The 26,194-nt window shown below is 33.8% G+C and overlaps 1 protein-coding gene across 1 annotated transcript in view; it reads right to left on the bottom strand.

The window, feature by feature from the left end:
• Adamts6 (ADAM metallopeptidase with thrombospondin type 1 motif 6) overlaps positions 1-26,194 on the bottom strand; it is a 202,128-nt gene that overhangs the window by 97,556 nt on the left and 78,378 nt on the right. Inside the window, exons 9-10 of the mRNA XM_042690837.1 lie at positions 23,718-23,864; positions 15,561-15,702 (exon numbers count right to left, since the gene is read on the bottom strand). Coding sequence (XP_042546771.1) covers positions 15,561-15,702; positions 23,718-23,864 — 289 coding nt within the window. The remainder of the gene's footprint in view (positions 1-15,560; positions 15,703-23,717; positions 23,865-26,194) is intronic.

The raw sequence follows: 26,194 nt of genomic DNA, 5'->3' as shown, positions 1-26,194 counted from the left end.
TATTTAAATGATTTCTAAAGCCTACTGTAATATTGAAATGAAAATAATTTTAAAATAAGAGAGAAAGTATCAAAGAGGGAGACAGATATATAAACACAGAGAAATAGGGGAGGCATAGAAATGGGAAAGAACTTAATACATAAATTTAAAAATAAATAAAAAAATATAAAGGATATTTAGAGTAATTTCTAAAGTTAATATTTGCCTAAAAATACAGAAATATTATTTTTAGTCTGCCAGTGTAGGCTATTTCCACGAAAAAGAATCCTGGTTTTTAGAAAATGCTGACATATACTGGTGTCTCTTTTGCTATTTGGAACTATCTGGTCTCCTATATTATAATTTTTTGATTCCCCACTTCAGCACAGAAGAATTACAACACTTATTCTACTATAGAAATGCAAAACATTTCTTTCTGTTCACACTGTATGAATCTATTAGATTCTAAACTAAGAATCTAATATGATCTCTAAGTAAACTGTTTTAGTTATTGGGCAAAAAAGGCTTGCTTTGGACAAAGATACTTAAAATTACCAGTTTCTTTTATATATGATTGTCAACTAGCATAACCACTAGTGCTATAATATTTTTTTAATTTAAACTTGAATGCTGTAATTATATATATATATATATATGTTTGTATGTGTAATAAAAATAGTGTAATCTGGAATGGAGAGATAACTGAAGTCACTAATTAACTGATTATACAAGTGGAAATATCCAGTATTATGAGATAGCAAGTGAATAGAGCTTTGGACTCATCTTAAGGGTGCCCCCTACCAAGGAGAGAAGACATCTAATGTCCTATTAGGTTTTTAAATACTTTAAAAAATTTTAACTCCATTCAGAGAACTAGCCAACTAGAAAAAAGAGAAAGCATTATAAAAGAACATTTACTATGAGTCAAAATATAAACCTAAAACTTTCCTTTTCCAGTGTAATTTGTTATAAAGTGGTTTTTACAAGCATTTAAAAGAAGTTGAGGAGATGTTAGAAGGGAAGGGATGGTAGGGTAAAAACAAAGGAGGGGGTAACAATGCTCAATAGGAAGTATACTCATGTAACTGTAACCCCTTTGTACAGTATCTTTACAATAAAAATATATATTTAAAAATACTGGGCTGGGAAGTTGGCTCAGTGGTAGAGTGCTTACCTCACATGCATGAGGTTCTGGGTTCGATTCCTCAGCATCACATAAGCAGAAAAAAGCTGGAAGTGGTGCTGTGGCTCAAGTGGTAGGGTGCTATCCTTGAGCTGAAGAGCTGAGGGACAGTGCCCAAGCCCAGGTTTCAGCCCCCGTGACCAATTAAAAAAAATACTACTGTAATTTTTTTCTTAAGGGATATACTTTTAAAGTTTCTGTCCCTAAATAATATATTTAACTATAGTTAAATATACTATAGTTAAAGCCTCAAAGGCTTTACAAAATATCATTCCATATATAAAAAACCTATCCAAATTCAAAATTTAATGAGTTCACAAAAACAGACACCAAATAGAACTGTATACAGACATTATGAAAACTTCTATAAATTTACCTCTGAGCTACACACACACACACACACACACACACAAACAAACACACACATTCCTTATTAGGCCTAAATAATACTTTAAAATGGTAAAAGAAACAAAGTTTATTTTAAGAATTAAGCTATACAGTAAGAATTATATTATTGAAAAGAACAATACTTATAACATCTGTCAGGAAAACATTCAATCTAGATAGGTTATAGAAACTTTACTTTCTAAAAGTGTTTTGAAAATCTCTACCTAAAAGTAACAAGTGCTTGTGATACTTTTTCAAAATCTTAATGTCAAGATTCACAGTACAGTCCTCGTTTACAGAATAATGCATGTTTAAAAACAAATTTCTTCATCTAAGAGAAGATTGTTACCTTAGGGGGGGGCTGGTAGTTCAAAGTATTCTAGGGCACTAACTTCTCACATGACATGAACATGGGACTAGAAATTTGCATTGGGACACATTTTCAAGATGTTAGAGTAGTCATTAAGAAGGCTCTGAAGAACTTTCAAATAGGTTTTACAACTGGAATTTCAACTTGAGTAACAAAAATTAGGTTATCCAATTTAGGATGAGTTACCAAGATTAAATATAAATACTCCTAGAAAGATAAAAAGCAAGCAAAATTCCTTTCATATCAAGTAAATAAAAAGTGTGAAAAAGTGATGGAGTATAGTTAGCAAAAAGAAATCATGATTTTTTTTTACTAGCCATCAGGTTAACACTGGAATGCCGTAGTTTTCTTTCATATACTCATGGTTTTTGATCAAAATTAAAATTAGTTTTCTTACCTCTGTGAAATAATAACTCATTATTACCATATTAGGATTCCCTTTATAACTTAAATTTTACCTTGTAAAGATTCTCTAGGAGAAATTTGGTGTTGTGCTAGTCCTTAAGTTTAAGGAAGGAGACAGAAGTTATCAAAAGCCCCAGCAAAGGACATTTCTGCCACATGACAGGATACATATTAAATGGTCTCTCTAACAGCACAAGGTGAACTTCTAACCTGTAAGGATTGCCTGGTGGTGCAAAAGGACCAACAATATTCTTCATTCCTTTGAAAGTATTTACTGAAACTCTACTATGCACCAAAAATGATGTGAGTGCTATGAAAAAATAATACTATTACTTAGAGTTCATGGGACCCAGGATAAGCAAAGGGAAATCAGTCAGACAAGAACCATGGGTTAGTGCTGCTCTCAAAGATTTTTCAATTTTTAAGACAAAAATTAGAAAAATGATGTCAGTATGGTTTCTACTTTCCATGAAACTAAGTTAAATACCTTAATGGATTGTCTTTATTATTGTTGTTATTATTATTTTAATGATATTAGCATTTGAACTCAGGGTTTCACACTGCTAAACTGGTTTTCTTCCACTGAGCCATCTTCCAATCTTGGTTTTGGCTGGTTGCTTTTCAGATAGGATTTTGCTTCCTACACAGGCAAATGCCAGTATGATCTACTTGTTAGGCTATTTGGTAGGTAGGATAACAGGTATATGCCACTGTGTCAAGCTTTTCCTTGGCAATGGCTTTTGTGGACAATTCTTAAATGCCTAAACAGTCTTTAAACTGTGATCTCAACATTCTAAGGCTTATAAGTAGTTAGGATAACAGGCATGAGACACCTGTGCCTGGCATATTTCTTAAGTTTTATTCATTTTTTATATTATAGGAGACTGAAAGAGTCCCAAAGACAAGGTCTGCATGCTTATGGCAGTCTTTACAAAACGTTCCTTTTGACCAAATTGAAAGTTGGTATGTCTATAATGCTTTTAAATATAATGAATACCCAATGCTCAAGTTTCCAATCTACTTAATTTTTTCAGGTGAATGTTAGTATTTGAAAACATTAACAATAATATAAAACATTAGCAAATATGAATGTTAACAAAAATGCATTTAGATAACAAAGGTTTATAGCAACTATCTAATAAAAATTAATTTATTTGACATGCAAACAGTAACTCCATTCAACTGAGGCTATTTTGATCAAAACAGAGAAATTAAGGGCTAGAATGTATATAATGAAAAGACTAGAAAGAAATGAAGGAAACAGCCCCATTCACAATAGCATCAAAAAAGTAAATGATAAATCTAGCAAAGGACGTGAAAGATCTCTACAATGATAACTGTAAGGCCTTGAAGAAAGAAATTGAAGATACAGAAGACAGAAAGATTTCCTTTGGTTATAAATAAGCAGAATCAATATCATAAAAATTGCTACACATCTGTAGAAAGCAATCTATAGATTCAATGTCATCCTCATCAAGATTCCAATGCTATTCCTCACAAAAATAGAAAAAGTAATCCTAAAATTCATATGGAAACACAAAAGCCTCAAAATAGCCTAAGCAATACTCAGTAAAAAAAGAGCTACACTGAAGGTTTCATAGTACCAGACCTCATAGCCATACTACATAGCCATAATAACAAAAAAAAATGTGCTGTCATAAAAACAGACATGAAGACCAATGGAACAAAATAGAAGACCCCAAAATAAACACAGATAACAACCAGGCGATCTTTAACGAAAGATACAAAAACATATTGTGAAGAAAAAAACACATTTCAATAAATGGTGTTGTGAAAATATATTACCCATATGCGAAAAACAAAAACAAAAAGAAAACACTGATACTCTCACTTTGTACAAAAACCAATTCAAAACGGATCACAGATTTTTTTTCTGGTACCAAGGTTTGAACTCAGAGCTGGTACCCATTGGCTTGCTTGTTCAGAGGGTATTATACCACTGAGCCACATCTCCAGTCCAACTTTTTACTAGTCATTTTGGAGATAGAGTCTGGCAGACTTTTCTGCCAAGATTCTCCAGGTGTCAGCTTTCTGAGTAGCTAAAGGTTACAGGCATGAATCACAAGCACTTGACTATATTGAAAATCTTAAGAAAGACTTGAGACTTTGAAACTACTACAGAGAAACATAAGGAAAATGATTGAAGATATAGCCTTTGGCAAGCATTTTAAAAATAGGACTCCAATTGTTCAGGAATTAAGAGCAAGAATTGACAAATGAATCAAACTACAACAATATTTCATCATCATGATTCAAAGCAAATCATCAGCAGAATGATGAGACAACTCACAGAATGGGAGAAAATCTTTTCCAGCTATTCATAAAAGATTAATATCTAATAAACAAATACCTCAAAAAGACAAGCAACCAAAGAATACATAATCCAATTAATAAATAGAAAAATAAGTTAGTTCTCAGAAGTCCATAGGAAGAGGGTATTCAGCCATAAAGGAAATGCAAATCAAAACTACATTGAGATTCCATTTCACCTTAGTCAGAATGGCTACAATGAAAACCAACAAAATGCTGGCAAGAAGGCAGGGAAAGAAACCATCTAGTGCAACTTCTATGGAAGTCAGTGTATATCAAAAAGCTAAAGTAGGGGCTGGGAAGGTGGCTCAGTGGTAGAGCACCTGCCTTGCATGCCTGAGGCCCTGGGTTCGATTCCTCATCACCACATAAGCAAAAAGAAAGAAAAACAGCCGAAGTGGCACTGTGGCTCAAGTGGTAGAGCGCTACCCTTGAGCTGAAGAGCTGAGGGACAGCGCCCAGGCCCAGAGTTCAGGCCCCACAACTGGACCTCCCCCCCACCCAAAAAAAGGCTAAAGTAGACCTATTAACACTCTACAATAGCACTCTTTGGCATATATCCAAAAGTGTGTAAATCTACACAGAAGACCAATCCCTGTACACACACATTTATTGCAGAACTATGTTCGATAACCAAGCTGTGGAATCAGGCCAGGCACCCAACAACCAATGAAAATAAAGTGGTATCTATACATTATGAAATGCTATTCAGCCATAAAGAACAAAATTTCGTTGCTTTCAGGCAAATTGATATAGAGATCATCATAGAGCAAAATAAGCCAAACTGTATAAGTCAAATGTCACATGTTATCACTCTTATGTGATATGAGTAATATCATGTCACTCATGATGATGATGATGATGATAAAACATGATGGGACATGAACATAAAAGGAGGTGGGGATGAGCAGGAGAAAGATAAAGGAGGCTATAGGGCCAGATGCCAGTGGCTCACTTGTAATCCCAGCTACTCAAGGCTGAGATCTGCAGATCATGGTTCAAAGCCCTTGGTACAGGAAAGTTCATGAGACTCTTATCTCCAATTAACTCTCAAAAAAGAGTCAGAAATGGAGCTGGGACTCAAGTGGTAGACAATAGCCTTGAATACAAAAGCTCAGCAACAGCTCCCAGTCCCAAAGTGCAAGCCCCCAAACTCATACATGTGCGTACGTGCGTGCATGCGTGCGCACACACAGACTCACATCACACACACACACACACACACACACACACACACACACCCTCAAGAGAAGATATAGGAGGGTGAAATTAAGAAGTTCTAATATATTACATCTATCTACATGAAGATAATACAATGAAATCCATCAAATATGTTTAGAAAATGGAATGAAAGAAGAGAATTAGAGAAATATAATGAAGGGAAGAAAAAGAAAAGTAGAAAAATTGACTATTTTACAAAGACACTTTCAGTATAATACAAGAAATGAGGTTATCCCTTCCATTTTTTTCAAGTAATTACAAGTTAGGAGAAACTAAAAAATGGGAAGCACGTCTCATTGATTTATGTAGACAATATTAAAATTACTACTTTATCCAAGGGGGGAGGGCATCATAAAAGCACAAAATTATTTTATAATTATTATGTCATTAAGTAAAACAACATACAAAAAGATAGTGGTATCTATCAGTATATAGCTTTTGTCTTGGTTTCATTTGTTAAGCAATTATGAAAGAGATACACATAAATTTTTTGTGTATTTTAAAAATGAATCTTGATGCCATTTTGCATCCTTGATCATGTCCATGGGAGAACTGATGTTTCCCTACCAGTAACAGTCTCAACAGCTGTTTGCTTTATAGGATCTCAATGATCACAGAGAAAAACAGAGCACTGGAGAGGTCAGGAAGGAACATCAGTAATAAGAAAGGTTACTTATCTTTTGATCACACAACGGAAAATTGAAAACACAATATATGGTGACCCTATCCCCTGGCGCCAGGTGTCTGAGAGCTTCTAAAGATAATATACCCTTCTTTCTGCCTTAAATAGTTTACTTATTTATTATATAAGTAAACATGCAAGAGAATCTAGAAAAGCAAAAGAACAACAGAAACCCAGACATAGAAATTTGGCTTAATAAGTAAAAACCAATCTGAAGAAGCTCAAAACATGATTAAGCAGTTAGAAAAGAAAAAAAATCTAAGAAGCAAACACAGGTTAAAAACTCCTGATCTTGGGCTGGGAAGGTGGCACAGTGGTAGAGTACGTGCCTTGCATGCATGAGACCCTGGGTTCGATTCCTCAGCAGCGCATAAGCAGAAAAAGCTAGAAGTGGCACTGTGGCTCAAGTGCTAGAGTGCTAGCCTTGAGCTGCAGAGCTGAGGTCTTCATTGCCCAGGCCTAGAGTTCAAGCCCAGGACTGGCAAAAAGAAAAACTACTGATCTTTAAGCATACTTAGGATTGTGGTCTTAAGATTTTGGCTTGGAACCCAGGAAAAGTAAAAATGAAAACACTCTCCTATCACATATATGCCTGATAAATCTATATATATGGCAAAGGGAATATTGCTTTTATTCCCTAAGACATGTCAAATTATACCTTAAAATATTTATATACCTTAAGATATTTAAGGAAAATGATTCTATAATTTTTCTGCTATATTTAATAACTTGAAATTCCTCCTAGTAGCTCATCTAACAACCTTCCAGCTATAAAGAGTGAAAGATTATTGTGGGTTTTTAAATGCTTGTGGTAAAAATTTGTCACCATCATTCAAATTCTAATAAGTATTCTAAAATCTGAAGACAAAACAAAACAAACATGCTACTCAAATTCATTTCTTTAAACAGCCTTTTTACATATTCCACAAAGTACTTCTCCAGATTTCGCTAATATCAACCTCCAAGTTATTTGTATATCTTGAGGAAAAAAGTGAACAGTATAAGTAGGCAACCATATTCTGAAAGTACTAAAAAAAAAAAAGTCAACATACAATTAACCCCCCAAAAAACCGGAGTGGAGTTGTAGCTCAAAGTGATAGAGTGCTACCCTTGAGCAAAAGCCCAGGCCTTCAGTTCAAGCCCCACAACCACCACCACCACCAACAACAACAAAAATCTGCAGTAGTTGTAGTAGTATAAAAATCTGCAGTAGTTGTAGTAGTAGTAGTAGTAGTAGTAGTAGTAGAAGCAAAATATGTCTGTTTTGTGAAGTACTTTCCAGAAGGAGTGTATTCCAACCAGAGAGTGCTCGGTCTCTAGTGGTTATCCTTGACTTCCAAAGACATATTTAATATAGATACTATTCTAAATTTTATTTTATATTTGCACATTTTTATGACATACTATTTTACTGAGTAGATCTCTTTAGATGAGAAAATATGAAGACTTCCAATAGATTTCACTAAATATAAACAAAGTAGCTGCATAGGAAACTATTAACTACTATAAATTCATACAATCTGATCTTGCATTTCCAAGATTAGATTTTTTTTAAATCTCTCATCCCTTCAAGTATGAAACAAACATGGTGCTTAAACTTTTGTAATTTGTTCTGTCATTTAGTCATTTTATTGAGGTACATAAAGGAGAAAAATGTATATGCTTCTTTTTGATGTGTAAGTAAAAAGCCCTTGCCACAAATGCACTTCTCCTGGAAAGGTTCAAAATTAATGAGAAATCTTAAAGTTTCCCAAGATATGTCATATTTTTATGTTATATATTATTTTATTTTTCCATTACAATACTAGGGTTTTGCCATCATAAAATCAAAATCATGCAGCCTTATAAATAAATATCTCTATTAATCTTGTTCATAGATATGGGCAGTTAAAAAAAATGAAAACATTCACCTAGGAAAGAAAGGTGCTGCTACAATGGAATACCATCAGTGGCATAACTGTTTTGAGTTCTGTAAGTGTGTGTTAGGAGAAAGAGAATATGAAAAAGAAAAGGCTAAGGATGTAGCTCAGTAGTTCAGCACTTGCCTAGCATTCACAAGGCTCTTAGTTTTTAGTTTTCTAATATATTGTTTCATCTTACAGAATTTATTTGTTTCCTAAGATACAATGTGCAATAAAAATTCTGTTTTTCTGAAAATCAGTAAACTCTTCTGGTCTCCTTCATTAAAAACACTTCAACAGTTCAGTTTCTCATTACTCTTCAAACAAAAGGTTTGTTTTTTATGTTAGTTCTTTTTTAGCATTGGGCATGTGTTCTTCACACAGTAGGGAAATATTCAACCACTATCAATGTGGTTGTAGGGAAAGCTACAACCACATTCCTAAACCATATAAAATAGGGTCAGATTTGGCTTCCTATTTCTTCTTCTGTGTGTGCTGTTTGTTTAAGAGTCAAAAACCACACAATCTTCTTCTCAGAACTTTAAACACACAGCATTAGAGTCTCCACAAAGAAAGGTGAAGACACATCTCCTCACCAGCAATTCTTCTCACTCATCTATTCAACAAACATTTGTGGAATAACTAAATGAGTGAGACATTGAGCTACTCACTGTACAAATAGTCACAAACAAGTTTGATGAAAATACTTTTGCCAAGTTACATTGTCATTACAATGATCAATCACTCATTGAACAAATATTTATTAAACATCTACCATGAGCCAGAAAACTATTCTTAACTGAGAATACAGCAGTGAATACTACAAGTAAAATCTCTGACCCCCCAAAAAATAGATTCTAGTAAGGAAGTGGTAATAATTAAGATGAAAACATATAATATGTTAGAAGGGCATAAATGTGAATGACAAAATAATGCAAGAAAAATAGAAATTATGCATGTAAGTAACTACATATGTAAGTTGAAGTAAGGCTGCCAAAGAAGGCTTCCTCTGTTTAGCTAGTTAAGTAGATAACTGGTGATCAAATATGCAAAATGATTATGAATTTTAATAAATGCTGGAAAGGAAATGAACAGTATAATGTGAAAACGAGTAACTTGGAGGCCGATGTGTAAAGAAAGTACATTTATATCAGATGTAAATGGTGAGGTTCTTCCAACATGTGACTCTTAGGAGATCTTAATAAACTCTCTAAAATATACAAGACTCATATTTTTCTAAAGCAAAATCAGATATCAATTATTCTGAAAAGATGGCAGATATTCACAGACAAATAGGAACATTTATTGAACATCTATGTGCCAGGTAACTGAAATCTACTTTTCATGTTAGTCATAAGTTCTTGCTATCTGAAGTTTACAAGAAAATTAGGTTGCTACTCAAGGGAAAAAGTGTCCCAAAATATGAAGAAAAACTACTGATAACAAATTTAACATAATAGTTTATAATAGTGAATGGTGAACAAGTTTTTTTTATTCTGTTAAAAAATACTGTTACATTGTGAACTTATATCCTAAAAACAAATTCTCATTTATAGACCATATTAGCTATTGAAAAACTGATTCATTTGCATGCTGAAATAATTACTAACTGTATAACATACTATTCATTTAGGTGATAACTCAAATCTGTAAACAGTGACAAATTTCACATAAAATTAAACATTTCCCATAAATTAAACAAAACCATAATGTCTCTAAAATTTAACTGGCTTAAATTTGCCTTTAGATGAACAATCTCTTGATGGTTAACAGTAAATTATATACTATATATTATTAAACTAAGTTATTAAGTTCATTTGAAAATAATGCTTGGGATATGATTTAAAGTGGCAGAATGAATAAATAATGAACTAAGTCTGAGAAAGTCTTAAATTAATCTGTGCTTTTTGGAAAGCAGTCAAAGGATCACTCATAGCCCCTACTTTATAGAAGCTCACAAGTTAATTCCTTTTTAAGTTTAAATTCAATGTTACTGTTACTGCAATATGCTTTTTGCTGATCAGGCTCTTATTATTCATTCTAATAAAAAAGAAAATGAATGAAAATTGGGAGAAAAGTAAAGTGATACACTCTACACAGATTTACAGGAATGAGTTTATTTCTCCAAATAGTCAAAGAAATTCTCCCTTCACATACTGATACTGCTGTTTTACTTACAATGTATTTTCTTCCTGGAAGCATCCAACGCTTCTTAATGTAGCAGATATATTGGATAATCTCATAGGGATCTAGATTTGCACACTGTTTATATCTAATTATTAAGAATTTCTAACTTTTTTTAGTATAGCAGTATCGTGTGTGTGTGTGTGTGTGTGTGTGTGTGTGTGTTGTAAGTGTGTGTGTCGGTTGTGGGCCTGAACTCTGGGCCTGGGCGCTGTCCCTCAGCTCTTCATTTCAAGACAAGCACTCTCTTGAGCCACAGCGCCACTTCCAGCTTTTTCTGCTTACGTGGTGCTAAGGAATGGAACCCAGGGCTTCATGCACGCAAGGCAAGCACTCTACCACTGAGCCGCCTTCCCAGCCCCTATAGCAGAATCTTTGCATATAACTTTTATTATCTTTAAGCTGTTGTACAAAGGAGTTGCCATTTTACAAAGCAGTATATGGATATAATGCATCTTGATCAATGTCACCCTTTTCAATATTCTCACCCATCCTTCCCCTACCTACTCCTTTTCTCACTCTTCTTAAATTTTAAATTAAATTCTTAACTGCATGGCCTCTTATTCTCCTCTTCATCTCTCCTTCTTCCCCATGACTCCACCCCTTTCAAGTGCCAGTTTTCAGGAGTTTGTTTTGTTGAACTTTGCTTTGGCCTTTCTAAGGAATTAAACGATTTGAGTTCTCCCTTAAAACCCAACAGATGCTGGCAAGGATGTGGTTAAGAGGGAACCCTATTAGACTGTCGGTGTGCATGTAAAATTGTTCAAGCATTCTGGAAAGCAGTATGGAGGTAACTTTAAAAAACTAAACATAGAACTACCCTATGATGATACAGCAATCCCATTTCTGGGCATTTATCCAAAAAATTACAAAGTAGGATACGGTAAAGCCACTAGTACAATTATGTTCACTGCACTACTATTCACTATAGCTAAGTTATGGAATCAACCCAGATGCCCCTGAACAGATGAACTGCTCAAGAAAATGTATATGCACACAGTGAAATTTAACTGATCTTTAGGAAGAATGATATTGTATCATTTGTAAAGAAATGGAAAGACTTGGAAAAAATTGTATTAAATGTAGTAAGTCAGGCCCAGAAAGACAAAGAATGTATGTTTTCCCTTATATGTGGAAGGTAGAATTAGGTTAAAAATGTTTAAATAAATACGTTGGGTGGTATGCAAGTATATACAAATGCATTAACTAACATTTTATATAAAAAATCATTTGGAGCCGTGATTATTTAGAAGGCAGAGATCAGAAAAATCTTAGTTTCAGGATAGCTAGTACAAAAAGTCACACCCCCATTTCAATCAGCAAGCCAAACATAGTAGAATACACTAATAATCCTAGCTACACTGGAAGCCATAGGTACTAGAATCACAGTCTGATGCTGGCCATGGCCCAAGTGATAGAGCTTCTGCCTAGTATGCAAAAAAAGTCTACCTGAGGTGGAGGGGTGGGGTGGGGGGAGTGGTGGGAACATGAGATGGGACTCAGTTCTTGCACTCAGATTAGTCTAGAGCAGGTCTCCTGATCACCTCTTCCAAAAGAGACTAAAACAATGAGGAGTTTGCTTATAGCAATACAAGTGATATATTCCTGATGAAAACTATATATGGATCTTTGGGGCAAAATACACCCACTGTCTTCATTTTAGTAAATAATAACTATACCTAGAAGGAACAGAACTAGCAGATTTACACCTATATTTTTTGACCATGCAGTGGGCAAAATAACATTCTGTATGCTTAGTTTCTCCAATGTGTAAAACATTATAAGGGAATTATGGGTTTCATCAATACAGTTTGAAGAATCTCAGAAAAAAGAGATACTATGCAATTATCAGAGACTATGTATCATTTACAAGTTACTACATTACAGAAATAAATTACTTTATATGATATACTTTACTGTTCTGTTGTTTATAGTTACAGTCATTATACTTTTCTTTCTGGTCTACTAGAATTTAAGAATATTGGAGACATAAAAATAGATGATATGCAAGGATAATAATGGAAAATGTTGCTCCAAGTAAGATAAAATAGAGAATGTTTCAGTGTAACTTACATCTACATAGATTGTCCCACTTTCTAAGATTATGCTAAAAATCAGGCAAGAAATGTCAGAAACCCAGCAGTTAGCCAGCCATGACCACACGATGACCAAACCGTAAAACATAAAAAGCTGGTAACTTTAGGTACAGCTATGGAATATCCTATAGTTGTTGAATCTCTGATACCATTAGCAATTTGTTTTTGAAACAAATCATTCTGTGATTCTTCAGTATCCTCTTGAAAAGGATATACTGTTCACACAGAAATTGTATTTCAAATTCATCTCCTCACACTGCACTCAGAGAGCTATCTAAATCAGGGCTGGTTTATTTTTTTCCTTCATTACCAACTATTGTATGTCTTGCTTACTTAACTGGACTTCCATATTCAAAGCCACAATTGTTTTCTAAAGTAGTATTTACAATTGTTTGAAACCTTAAGGATCTGCCAGATAAAATTTGGAAATTAAAACACACACAAAAAATTGTTGTTTTGTTGGTGTTTTCAGGGGGTTTGTGGTTGTTGTTTAGGAACAAGTTGAAGATGTGAGCATGATTGTAAAGAATGCTATGACTCATGTAGTTCCAAGCAAGCCCAGGCAGAAAAATCTTTGAGATTCCATTTCCAACTATTCAGCAAAATGCCAGATTGGAGGCATGACTTGAGTGGTAGATTTCAAGCTGTCAGCAAGCAAGGTGAGCATGAGCATGAAGCCTTCAGTTTTAGCACCAGTAAGAAAAAAGAAGGAGGAAGACAAGGGGAGGGGAGGAAAAAGGGAGAGGGAGGAATGAGGAAGAAGAAGGAGGAAGTAAGGGAAGGAGGAGTAGAACCAGCAGCAAGAAAACTTATAATTAATACATAGAACTTTTTAAAATATAAGAATTTCAAGAATACATAGGTCTACAAAAACCATCTTTTTGTAAAAGTCATAAAAGCAAAAAGGATTCATGATAAAATATAAGAATTTGCATAGGTTTGTAATAGGCTATTGTCTTTCACCAAGTTTCCCAATGTTGTTTTATATATGTTCCAAATGTCTTTAGAAATATAACACAGAAAAACATCTCAAAGCAGAATTAAGGAAAATACAATTTTGTATTTGTCTCATTTCTAATCACTCTGAAATGAATGAGATATACCTAAAGTAAGAGAAATCAAGTAATTTTTAAGTTAATTTATTCAAAAAAGAAAACTACAGATCCTACAAATCACAAAAATATAAATCATCTAATATGGAAATTTAAAGGTGGACTTAAGATTCAATTTCCAATGGGGGAAATAAAGAAATGAGAGACATAAAGCATTTCTAATATCATTTTATTAAGAATTTCAAAAGCCGGGCGCTGGTGGCTCACGCCTGTAATCCTAGCTACTCTGGAGGCTGAGATCTGATGGATCGCGGTTCAAAGCCAGCCCGGGCAGGAGAGACCGCGATACTCCTATCTCCAATAAACCACCAGAAAACCGGAAGTGGCGCTGTAGCTCAAGTGGTGAGTGCTTGCCTTGAGCTGAAGAACTCAGGGACAGTGCCCAGGCCCAGAATTCAAGCCCCATGACAGACAAAAAATAAAAATAAAAAGAATTTCAAGTAATTAAAGTTTGGTTGTCCTTTCTTTGGAGAACAATCTATGAAAAAAAACTAGAACCATACAGAAATAAGAATAAAAGACTGCAAATAGAAAGGAAAGATGAAAGTTTTACTCAAGGATCACATATTCAGATATTCACACACAGTCTTTAAAAATCTAATGCACAAAATGTACTGTCAGCCTACCAAAAGTAATAATAAACTTTTCACCCAAGAGTTATTCATAGAATCATTTCCTTTTGTACTGTAACCCAGGAGAGTGATTAGCACAGTACAATGAAAATATTGTTCAATGTTGCTTACTTTAAAACTTAATTCTTATTTTTTGCTGTGTTTAATGTTAAAAAAAATTTAAACTTTGCATCCAACAGGAACTTAGAAAGTGGAGTTCTGACACAAGTGGTAAGCCACTAGCCTTCAGCAAAAGAGCTCAGGGACAGCACTTAGGCCCTGAGTTCAAAGCCCAGGACTTGTACAAAAAAAATTAAAAGAAAAAAACCCCTGACTCTTTAGACTTATTTTTTTTTAACCTGAACATTTTTGGCACACAATTTGGCATTTTAAAATCTTATTGTTTTATTCAACATGCTTAGATTACATATTTATATTACATATTACATACCTACAATAAGAGTTCCCTACACTAGACACTAAAATCTTTCCAGGTAAAATTTAAAAGAATTTTCATGTTTTCTAGTATAGACACTGTGATGGCTCTAGGCAGATGTGAAAAGTCAGTTCTGATGCTTACATCTTTTTCCACAGCAGTTTTCCTTGTTCGCTAAAGGAGTTAATGTTATGTTGTTCCTGCCTGGTTGTCATGTTGGAATGTGGGCAGTGGATGAAGCAACCTGCAGTGATTCAGTTCTAGCTAGTATGAATTCAGGCAAAAGAACACAGCCAATGACAAATGCCCTTTAGCCCAATTATGAGTGTACCAGAAATGGGGAGTAGGCAAGACTTTTATTAAAACCCAGCATTTCGAAAGACAGAGTTGGTATCATAAACAAAGAAACAAACAAAACATAAGAACTCATTCAAATTCTACTCGATCCCTCCCCCCAAAACATTGAAACTTATTTAATCTTGGAAGTAGTCAAATATTTTAAAAATAGATATGAGATGATATCAGAAAAAAAGCAGTGTAAAAAAAATTGACGTCAATAACGTCACTGGAAACAATCCAAGTTCAACCATAATTCCGTGTACATATTTGTGCCATAAAAAACCATATATCAATGACTGAATGTAAGGATTAAGGCCTCTTACCCCATATTTACATTGGCGGGATGTTGCTCCATACTGGAAACGACATTGCTCATCAGCATCATACACCTGACCTGGGGCCACAGCTGGATAAAGAAAGTCACGCTTGGGAGGCTCATTATCAAGGCAAGTGCCACGGCCTGAACTGTTCAACATAAAGGATCAAAGGAAATTAGGTATTTTGTGGACCACTTCAGTCATCAAAATGAAACCATGTCTTGAGATCTTTGTTTCAATCATATGTTGCATGAAAATAGTATCTTGTATCAATAAATAATCATGTGGCAAAATAAAGAAGCTTTACTGAAGCTCAAGAAAAGCCTCTAGTCATTTTTTTTCCAGTCCCAAGACACAACAAAAGCATCTCAGACAACAATCTGAAGAACTCCTGTTGGGCTTTAAAACACTGATTTAAACTAATTTCTGGAGAAATCAAAATGGAATTTCACATTGCTCCAAGACGCTTGTTTGTTTTCATTGAAAATATAGCCACATCTGGTAGTAGAATTAAAAACATGAAATGTGGACCGTTTTGAAAAACAATTGTAATCCTTAAAGATCTAATTTATATACCTTCACCCTGGGCAGAACAATAGACCTGTGGTAACTCATGTCAGTGGGTTCTTGAAGTGCTTCACTAATAAATGGGCTAAATGACAGGCTAAGATCCAAGGTTTTTCTCTCAACTATATTAGGATGCTTAATCTTTCAAAAAAATTCCATATTTCATCTAAGGTCATCAGAATTGGAAAAGAGAATGTTCTTCTCTCTATTTAATTTCTGCTCTACAAATATGCCTGTACTCAAACATAATAATTTAACTCAGTGGAACAAATAACATATAAAATCACCAAAAGCCAGACAGAATACCTTAGCTTAAGGAGCTTTAAACTCTGCTAAATATAATTGTTCATTTTTATTTAGTCAGTGTGCATAAAATAGGACAGATGCTTTTTTACTTTCATTTCACATGTAAGTTAGAATTTTTAAGAATCACTATGCCAACATTTGAAAATTTTTTCCAACATTCTTGTCCATTGTGCCAGCACTTGTGTTTTTTTTCCCAAAATCTTTTCCATCCACTTTGCCAAAGGAAAATAATTTCACAAGTAAAAGTTCCTCAACTGTTATTTAGAACAGTGAAAATGTTCATTTATAGATAGGTAAAAAAGAATCTTGTATAATGACAAGTTTCATATTCACTTATTTCATATTCACAGTATTTCTCATGTTCTTAAGTATAAAAGTTCACTTGTTATATAAGAATATTTCTTTGTATTGCAGCAAATAAATATCTTTAAAAAAGAGAATCAAACTATTCTAAAATTAGATAGATTCAAAAGACCAGAGATAAAATAATGTTTTCTTTATACCATTTTTCTTTCATTTATGCTCCTCTTGACTAATTTTTAAAGAAAATATTTAATAAAAATATTAAGATGGGATACTTAGATATCACACCCATATATTTGGATTTTACTACTGGCTGTTACAATCATTTCAGTCATCACCACTCAAGATAGCTAACAGAGAACAGCTGTTCACCCAGCTATTCCATTTTCATGACAGAACACTTATTTCATTTTTATGACAGTTTTAGAAATTGACATCTGCCTCATCAATTAAATTATTTATAGGTGACTTTTTAAAAATAACCAGTGATTTCCATGTAAACATTCAGCAAATGTAAATCTATATAAATTTAAAATGATACTTTGAGGTTAATGACAAAGAGGTCATATTTGAGTAATGTAATAGAAAAAAAGATCATTTTAATAATAATATGAAATATTTGTGGACTAACTGAATAAATTGTTTATCTCCCAAATGTGCCTTCTAACATATCAGTTTTCTTTCCATCTATAATAAAGCTATAAATAAATTTGTGAAAGGCATCAAATATGCAATAATAAACTTAAGTTCCATATAAATCAATAGAAAGTGTTTAAAATGTGAACAAAAGAATTGAAGTGCAGTAACTTGTAGGAAATAAATACTTACCAACAGCATAACAAAAAAAGGATAGAAAATATTCACCTAAGCACCAATTCAGAATCTACTAAATTTTTAGATATAATTAATTTCAGGGATACAGAAAATTAGAGGAGGAAGAATTATGTAGACCCCAAAGGAGAATTCAAAGCAAGATATACTGATATACTAATTCTTGTCCGATTGCAAAATTGGCATAAGCCAGGAGGAAATAAGAATAATTTCTTCATTTAACATTCTTGTTTCAATGTATTAATACTCTTCTAATCTTAGCTCATATTCTTAAAAAAAAAATCAGATGATCATTGCAAGAGTCGTCAGACTACCAAGAATGCCATGAACTCTGGGCACCTAGGGCCAAATCAATTCTGAGATTTATCACAAATATTTTATTTCTATAGTCCAAAAGCATCTATTTCTTCTGCATAAATGTGGTATAAATAGCTAAACAAGTCTTGTTCTCTTTCTCTAATATATGTTGCAAAAGAGTAACATAGCATATGAAATGAGATATAAAAGCAAACCATACAGACCTGCTAAAAATGAACCTACATCTAGGAACATCATCCCATTATAGGTCTTTTGAAAAATTCTTAGCTATGTTGTACAAATTAGCAAGGCTTGTTAATTCAAGAATCCTACAAGTAAGGTGTTAGGGATATCTCATGTCTGATTGAAATTATTTCTATACATTCGTCCCCCACCCCCACCCCACTGTGGGGTTTGAATTCAGGGCCTGAGCTCTTTTATTCAAGGCTATGGCTCTATCACTTTGAGCCACAGCTCCACATCCAGTTTTCTGGTGGTTAATTGGAAATAATAGTCTTGCAACCTGTCCTGCCTTGCTAGTTTTGAACCATGATCCTGAGATCTCAGCCTCCTGAGTAGCTAGGATTGCAAGCATGAATGTGTAGAAAGCACCCTACTATACATTCTTAATGAATGTATAGTACTTTTTCTTAGCAATCATTTTCAAAAATATAGTGAAGCCTGGACTAGTATATTTGAGGAAAGGAATGATTTTCATATTTTAATCCTTAACTGAGGTTAAACAAAATATACTTTTTTTAGTATTAAAATTGGTGTTTCACTTTCCTAGCACTTTTCCTACAACTGTCAAGTAAGTAAAGTCTATAAACCACAATCATCATTAACTAAATCTTTAAAATAGTAATTTTAGATACTCATGACTTCAAGTTATCAATCATCATTCTGAGACACACAGATGTAAATACAGAAGATAGAGAAGATGGGTCTGAGAGATGGACTTTGAACTCTACAGGGCTTTTCTAGTTTCATTGTTAAGAAAGACAACTTCAGTCAACATCTACATATATACATATAATTATTGAGTTTATAAGCTCTATTTTTGTCTGTGCTTCTGAAATAAGTAAAGAAGTATTAGTTGGGGGAGGTGGGGGGGAGATGGGATGGGAAGGGAAAACAAAGGAGGAGGCTACAATGCTTGATAAGAAATGTACTCATTATCTTGCCCATGTAATTGTAGCCCCTCTGTACAGTATTTTCACAATAAAAAAATAAGAAAAAAATAACACTACAAAAAAATAAGTATTAGTTTAAAAACACACTTCTTCCTACATTATGTAATTCATAATAAAGTATGTATTTATTCATATTTCCAAAAATCTTTGCAGTATGATGGGATAATCACATTTTAGGTATTTTACTTCTAATGTAGAGGTATTTTATTTACATGATACAAAAAGTTGGAATTAGGAACATGAGCAAGATCTTCAACTAAAATTTATGGATCCTTATGTAAAGTAAGTCTTCTTGGCTTTCTTTCCAGAACATGAGGACAGAATCCTAACTAAAAGTTAAGTTCATTTTTACTAAAACAATCAGACTATAAATCAGAGAGACAATTCATGTCTGTAATATAGGGAATAGTCTGAATAGAAATATTTCTATACAACTGTTCATATTTTAGCAGTCATATTTTAACAGTTCATATTTTAACAGTCCCTTAACAAAAAGTTAACATTGAATGTTCCTCCCTTTTCTCTACAAAGTAATACAAGCACAATATAAATTAAATAAAAATGAATTAAGCTGATATCATCTATAGCAAGTCCCATACCTGTACCTCCTATGTTCTCATATAAAAATACACTTAGGCAAAAGTAAACCCTAAATGTATTATATAAAGTGAAACTCTTTTCTTTAACCCTCTCTAAGACAGAGAAGTCCAAGTATAATGGAAATTGAGGCTTCAATTTTGTACTTAACGTGGCTTCCTCTCTTTTCCTCCATATGCAATTACAACTTATCAAAGATATATATCTCTCCATATAGATAGGTATCTATATAGATACATAGATATAAACAGTTAGGGCAAGGTTCCCAAAATGTTGTCACTCAGATAAATGGATAGAAGAAAAACTTGTTGTGCCAAGCTGCTTCTTGAATACGTGTATTAGAAAGGTCCCATCTTCAAAGATTATTTTCAACCTAATGGATTGATGTTGACCTTCAAAAGCAATTTCTAGGGAGGAAAGTGAGTGTTTGAGTCATCTTGTCCATCTTCTATTATTTCTCTTATAACTCTGCTCTCACTTATCTTCGTAGTTCACATTTGATCTATAACATTCAGTTTTCATACTTCCTGAACATGACTACTCTGTATTCAACTTGGTACTGTAGGAAATTTTCAGTTTAGCAGATTTAACTTAAATAACACAAGAGTTGGTTCGCAGAGCCCCCATAATTTTTTAAGACATGTTATGCAATTATTCTGTACTGCTGCTACGTGGTGGGGAATGCCTGAAAACCTAAAGTAGTGCTGGCTGCCCTCTACCCCTGGTAAATTTGCCCATAGTCATCAGTGAATGTGAGCCAGAATACCAGGTTCATCCTTCTCTACTTTCTAAATGAATAAGTAAGTAAATAAAAAAGTCCCGCAGGCAGATAGGAAGGACACTACCTGCAAAGCCGTCGTCGGAAAACATCAGAAGCTGGAATAACACGTCCATTTTAACGGAAATGGGTTCTTTATTATTTAATCAGGACGGCTTCTGGGCGATTCATGAACCACTTATTGAATCACCGAGTATAAGAAATCTGAAAAAAAATATTGGGAGTTGGTAAACACCATCTCCTGATTGATCAGTAGCACCTAGTGTTTCAGAATGACATGAGAGACTTTGTATTCTACTGGCATTGGCCATGGAAACTTTTTTCAGTTGAACATAGAGTGAATCTCTATAAATCATAGAAAGCTCAATGTTAAACCCACCATCATCTTTGGCCTATACAAGTCACTAAGTAGAGAAAGGTATGCATTTTGTTGGGTAGGCTATATACAGTTCCTGATCAATTTATCTTTCATGATTTCTTTTTCTTGAGAAGCTAAAATAGTATTATGAACCTTTTTGCTCCAACTACAAAATATAAATAGAACCTCAATCCTTAATCAGAATATCACTGGCTTTTCAAAAATATCACCTGTAGCTGTTAAAGCAATTTAGTTCATTGTATCAATAAAGGGAAACAATGAATCAAGTTAAGTTACTATTACATCTTTGTGCTCCAGTGAGCTGATCTTTTTAAAGGACCTTGTGTTTAAATACTTTTATGGTTTAGAAAGATTATAATCACATTTGTTTAATAAATTATTAAAGAATGGGGAAATACCAGTTTTTCCCAGAGTCTCTACCCATTTTCTTTCATATTTATTCTTTTATTACTGGCTTCAACTTAGTATGCATTCCCATGAGGAATTCCATGAGATACAGGGTAGACCATCATGATTATATATACAAAATATAGAGAAGCAATAAGGATTAAATGATGCTGTTTCATTAATTTAATTCAATGGAGCAATAATATTGCAACTAGTAACAATTTACATCTTTCTTTAAACCAGTGTTGATTTCTTAACTGTATTTTACCAAAAATTTAGAGATTCCTTTTTGTAGTGTCTTAGCCACAATATGGTTTCAACTATTTCAACTATACAAGACATGGCAAGAAAATGAAAATTGGTTCTTTTACAGATATATATATATATATATGTATATATATATATATATATACTTTGTGAGATGTGAGATATATGTGTATGTGTGTGTGTGTGTGTGTGTGTGTGTGTGTGTGTGTGTGTGTGTGTGTGTGTGTGTGTATGCCAGGACTGGGGCTTGAACTCAGGGCCTATGTTCTGTCCCTGAGCTTTTCTGCTCAAGGTTAGCACTCTACCATTTAAACTACAGCTCCACTTTTTTGGTGGTTATTTGGAGGTAAGAGTCTCAAGGATTTTCTTGCCCTGGCTGGCTTCAAACCTCCATCCTCAGATCTCAGCCTCCTAGTAGCTAAGATTACAGGCATGAGCCACTATCTCTCAGCCATCTATGTACTTTTAATATGGAAAAGAATACATACAACTTGCTAATATTTACAGCATGAGAGTATTAGACTCTGGCTCTTATATTTAGTATATAGGGAAAGCACTAACTAATGAGCAATATATGCCTGTGAAACAGAAACAGGACACAAGAGAAAAGGAAGTCATACTTTAATAAACAAGAGAAGGGTTGCCATCGAAAATACATAAGAATCCTGAGCATATTATAATTCATCTTTCTGATGACAGAGATTAACATACTACTATAAAAATGTGAGTCAAATCAATAGAGAAATTTCATGAGTGGTTAGATTTTGGTGAATAGAGGACTTTCAATAATGTTTAAAAATTAGGTAAATTATTGCATTTAAACCATCCTAGAAAATGACAATACTCAAACTACGAGCAGATATTGAAAAACTCCTCTGAGGACTAATTTTAATTATACTTCATCCGATTTAACACTAGAAGTAGTGTTATAATTTTCTGTTGCTAATATTAAAAATATTAAAATAATGTGATATTCAGAAGTATATTCTGAAATGAATTTCTAATTCCTTCAACTCTATTATTGCAAGAGACTATTTTAAACATTTACATTTTCAATTTGAGTAAAATTCTGTGCTAGGTATTTTCAAATCGGCTGATTGAGATCTTTTGAAACTCTGATTATAAGTTTTCAGAATACATAATCTGGCTATTCATACATAAGAAGAAATTTTTTATTCATAATTTTATTAGGTATAAGCTACCTGAAGTTTCAAATGTTTATAATATAATTATGTGAGTATAAACTATACCACAAGCTAATGAAAAATAGATTTTCCATTGTTTGCTGTCTGTGCTTTATGTATGCCTCATTTTTTCAGGCGTATTTAACTTCTCTTATCTAAGAAAAACACACACAAAACAGTTCAAAGAAATAATGAAATGATAAAGCAAGAAAACCTTGTACTTACATAAAATAATCATGACTATCATGTTAAGGAATGCCTATAAAGTGTGTTACATAAATATGTTACAGCATTTTACATTATATAATTATAAACATAACACATGATGTAAGCATTATTTTAAATTTACTTAAAACCCTAGGATACTAAGGATTAAAAAGGTTGAGTAATATGCCCAAACTCACACAATTAGTAAGATCAAAGTCTACCAGTTTCTAAAGTCAAAATCAGAAGTTCTATGTGGATAAGATATAGGAGAATATCATGTTTCCTAAACAGAGCCATACCTGTGCGCATCACATTCATACTTGCTCTCATTTATATCTCTTCATCACATTTAACTAAATTCTTGAAATATACACCAGAGAAGTAGGAAAAAAAAGTCCCCAAAATGTAGAAAAGATGTGTCATTTACATTTTCTCAAAAGGCTCATTTGGTTTTGTTCTTGTTTGTTACTATTAGTTTGTCCTCCTGCAGAACCCAGTTTTTAACCAATGTGGTTGAATATACCATCAAATTTAAAGCATTTGAGTTAAAGTTTGGCTTATTTGCTATTTATGTTCCTGCAAATTCATTCTGAAATTGCTTCCCATACACTGAAAAGTGCTAATTACTTGAATCATCAATCCTACATACATACTTCCTCCACTTCCTCTTGATTATTCAATAAGTTGTCTGAGTAAGAACTAAAAATTTTTCCATAATCATATGCTAAAGCAGGTAGGGATTAGCCTGAAATATAACTGGGCTCTATAAAAGTTAGTCATTATGCAAAGTTGAAGCACTATATATTATGCTTCTACCAGTGGCTTACTTCTAGAGCAATTTATCATCACTCTCCAGAGATTACTTACTCTAGAAAGCTGGTTATATAGTCTCGACTGCAGGCAGACCAGGAAAAAGGATTGGTATTTGCAGTAATGTGAGCTGCCATAAGTTTTGCTGCTTCATGACCTTTGGTCCCACAAGAATTTCCAATTCCATCATGGTTCATACCAAAACTGTTTTAATGAGGAAGAAACATGAGAAACATAAAACAAAAAAATAAGAAAATAAAACAAGCAACCCACACATATTATTTCCTTATTTGGCTGTTTATTGGTGTTATTGCTGTTATCAACATCAAGACAAACCAACCCCCCTAAGGAACTGTATAATTGTAATAATAATTGCAGATAATTCAATGACACATATCTAATTCTCTTTACATTTATTATATCACATATATCTCAGTTCAATATTACACTGAGCAGAAAATATATTACAAACTCTCACTTTATAGATGAGAAAACAGATTTAGAAAACAAATGATACATTAATAATTATACAATAAGAGGGCACAGGTGACTCAAACCTGTAATCCTAGCTACTGAGATCTGAGGATCATGGTTCAAAAGCCAGTGCTGGCAGAGAAGTCCCCATGGGACTCTTATCTCCAAGTAACTACCAGAAAACGGGTCGTGGCACTGTGGCTCAAAGTAGTCTAGAGCACTAGCCTTGAGCAAAAAGAGCTCAGGGACAGTGCCCACGCTCTCTGAGTTCAAGGTGCATGAACAACAACAACAAATAATAATAACAATAATTATACAATAAGTGTTGAAACAGTTAGTAGAATCCACCATTAAACACTCTGTTCACCCTGCCTCACTGTTTCAAATCCAAAAAGGAATCCAAAAAGAAGTCTATGATTCAATGAATTCTAATTTGTATGCCAACCACAGTAATCCTTTATTTTAACATTACTGCAGGAAAATAATTACCTACACAATTGATGTCTGTGTCTGTTTTCAAAACACCTTTTGAAAAAACTTGACCAATTTAGGAATTGTGGATTTTCTTTGTTTTAGCCTTCACAGCCCAAAGCTTCTCTTGTCTTTCTTTCCTATTTACTACAGTCATTCTTAGTGCTATATATAATCTCAAAACACATGTCCATAATTAAAAGAACTCTAAGAAGCACATACTCATCGCATATTAATACACTGTAAGCTTTTTTACAAGTAGCCAGAAGATTAACTTGAATATTACTTAAAATATATTTTCATTTTAATAGTCTAATAATGTGCTATGACATGTGTTTAAGGAAAAGTGACTAGAACATAAAATAGATCAAGGTAATTGTTATATGACTATTTAGAAAGGTAGTTGAGAATAAATAATTACAAAATGGCTAATGAAAGTAAATACTCATATCTGCCCATGTGACAATATAGAGACATAAGATGTTGGTACTGGATTAACAAGCGACGTTAGATTTAAGACATGATTGGGAAGGCCTTCATGAGTATATTATGAAAGAGTGGAAAAAATACGTAGAATATGTTCACATATAAGGAAGAAAATGGAGAAGCTAGTAATTCAGGTGGCAGAAATAACATTAGCACATGGAAGACATTCATGAGAGGATTCATAGCCCTAAAGTAAAATATCAAATAAGCTCCAAGAATACTAATTTAGTATTGTCATTTGACATCAGTCCACTGAAGTCAACCTTCTTGCATCATCTGCTAGAATGTAAAAGAAGTCTGACATAAGTTGACTGATATCTGTCAAAACAATCAACTACAGATTTACATGATGAGCTTAATAGTGTCAATGTACACTTTAAGAAAATTTTGTATACCTTACTTCTCTCAAAACTTGATGCTGCTGGGGCTGGGAAGGTGGCTCAGTGCTTGCCTTGCATGCATGAGGCCCTGGGTTTGATTCCTCAGCACCACATAAGCAGAAAAAGCCGGACATGGAGCTTTGGCTCAAGTGGTAGAGCACTAGCCTTGAGCTGAAGAACTGAGGGACAGTGCCCAGGCCCACAGTTCAGGACCCACAACCAACACACACACACATACACACAAGGATGCTGCTAGGCTGGGCACCGGTGGCTTATGCCTGTATTCCTAACTACTCAGGATTCTGATATCTGAGGATCACGGTTCAAAGCCAGCCCAGGCTGGAAAGGCAATTAACCACCAGAAAACTAGAAGTGGCGCTGTGGCTCAAGTGTAGAGTACTTGCCTTGAGCTGAAGAACTCAGGGACAGTGCCCAGGCCAGAGTTTAAGCTCCACGACAGACTATATTAATACTATTGTGATTTTTTTCAAGTGATGATACTTGAAGAATACTATTTCCTTTTAACAACACTTTATAAATATCTCCATGTTATGCAAAGACAGGTGTCAGCGAGATTTTAAGAGAGCCAGTTTTAAGATTTTTGTCAAAAAACGAACTTTACAACTTTGGCGCAGGAAGAGGTGGGCAGTGGGGTGGGGGGATGGAGGGGTAGATGGGAAGGGATGGAAAGGGGAAATAATGCTTGATAAGGGAAGAGGCAAC

This window comes from Dipodomys spectabilis, unplaced genomic scaffold (genome assembly GCF_019054845.1).
Source record: "Dipodomys spectabilis isolate Male_0828 unplaced genomic scaffold, ASM1905484v1 ptg000140l, whole genome shotgun sequence".
NCBI lineage: Eukaryota > Metazoa > Chordata > Mammalia > Rodentia > Heteromyidae > Dipodomys > Dipodomys spectabilis.
The sequence above is the reverse complement of the archived record's forward strand: the minus strand, read 5'-3'. Positions and strand labels throughout refer to the sequence as shown.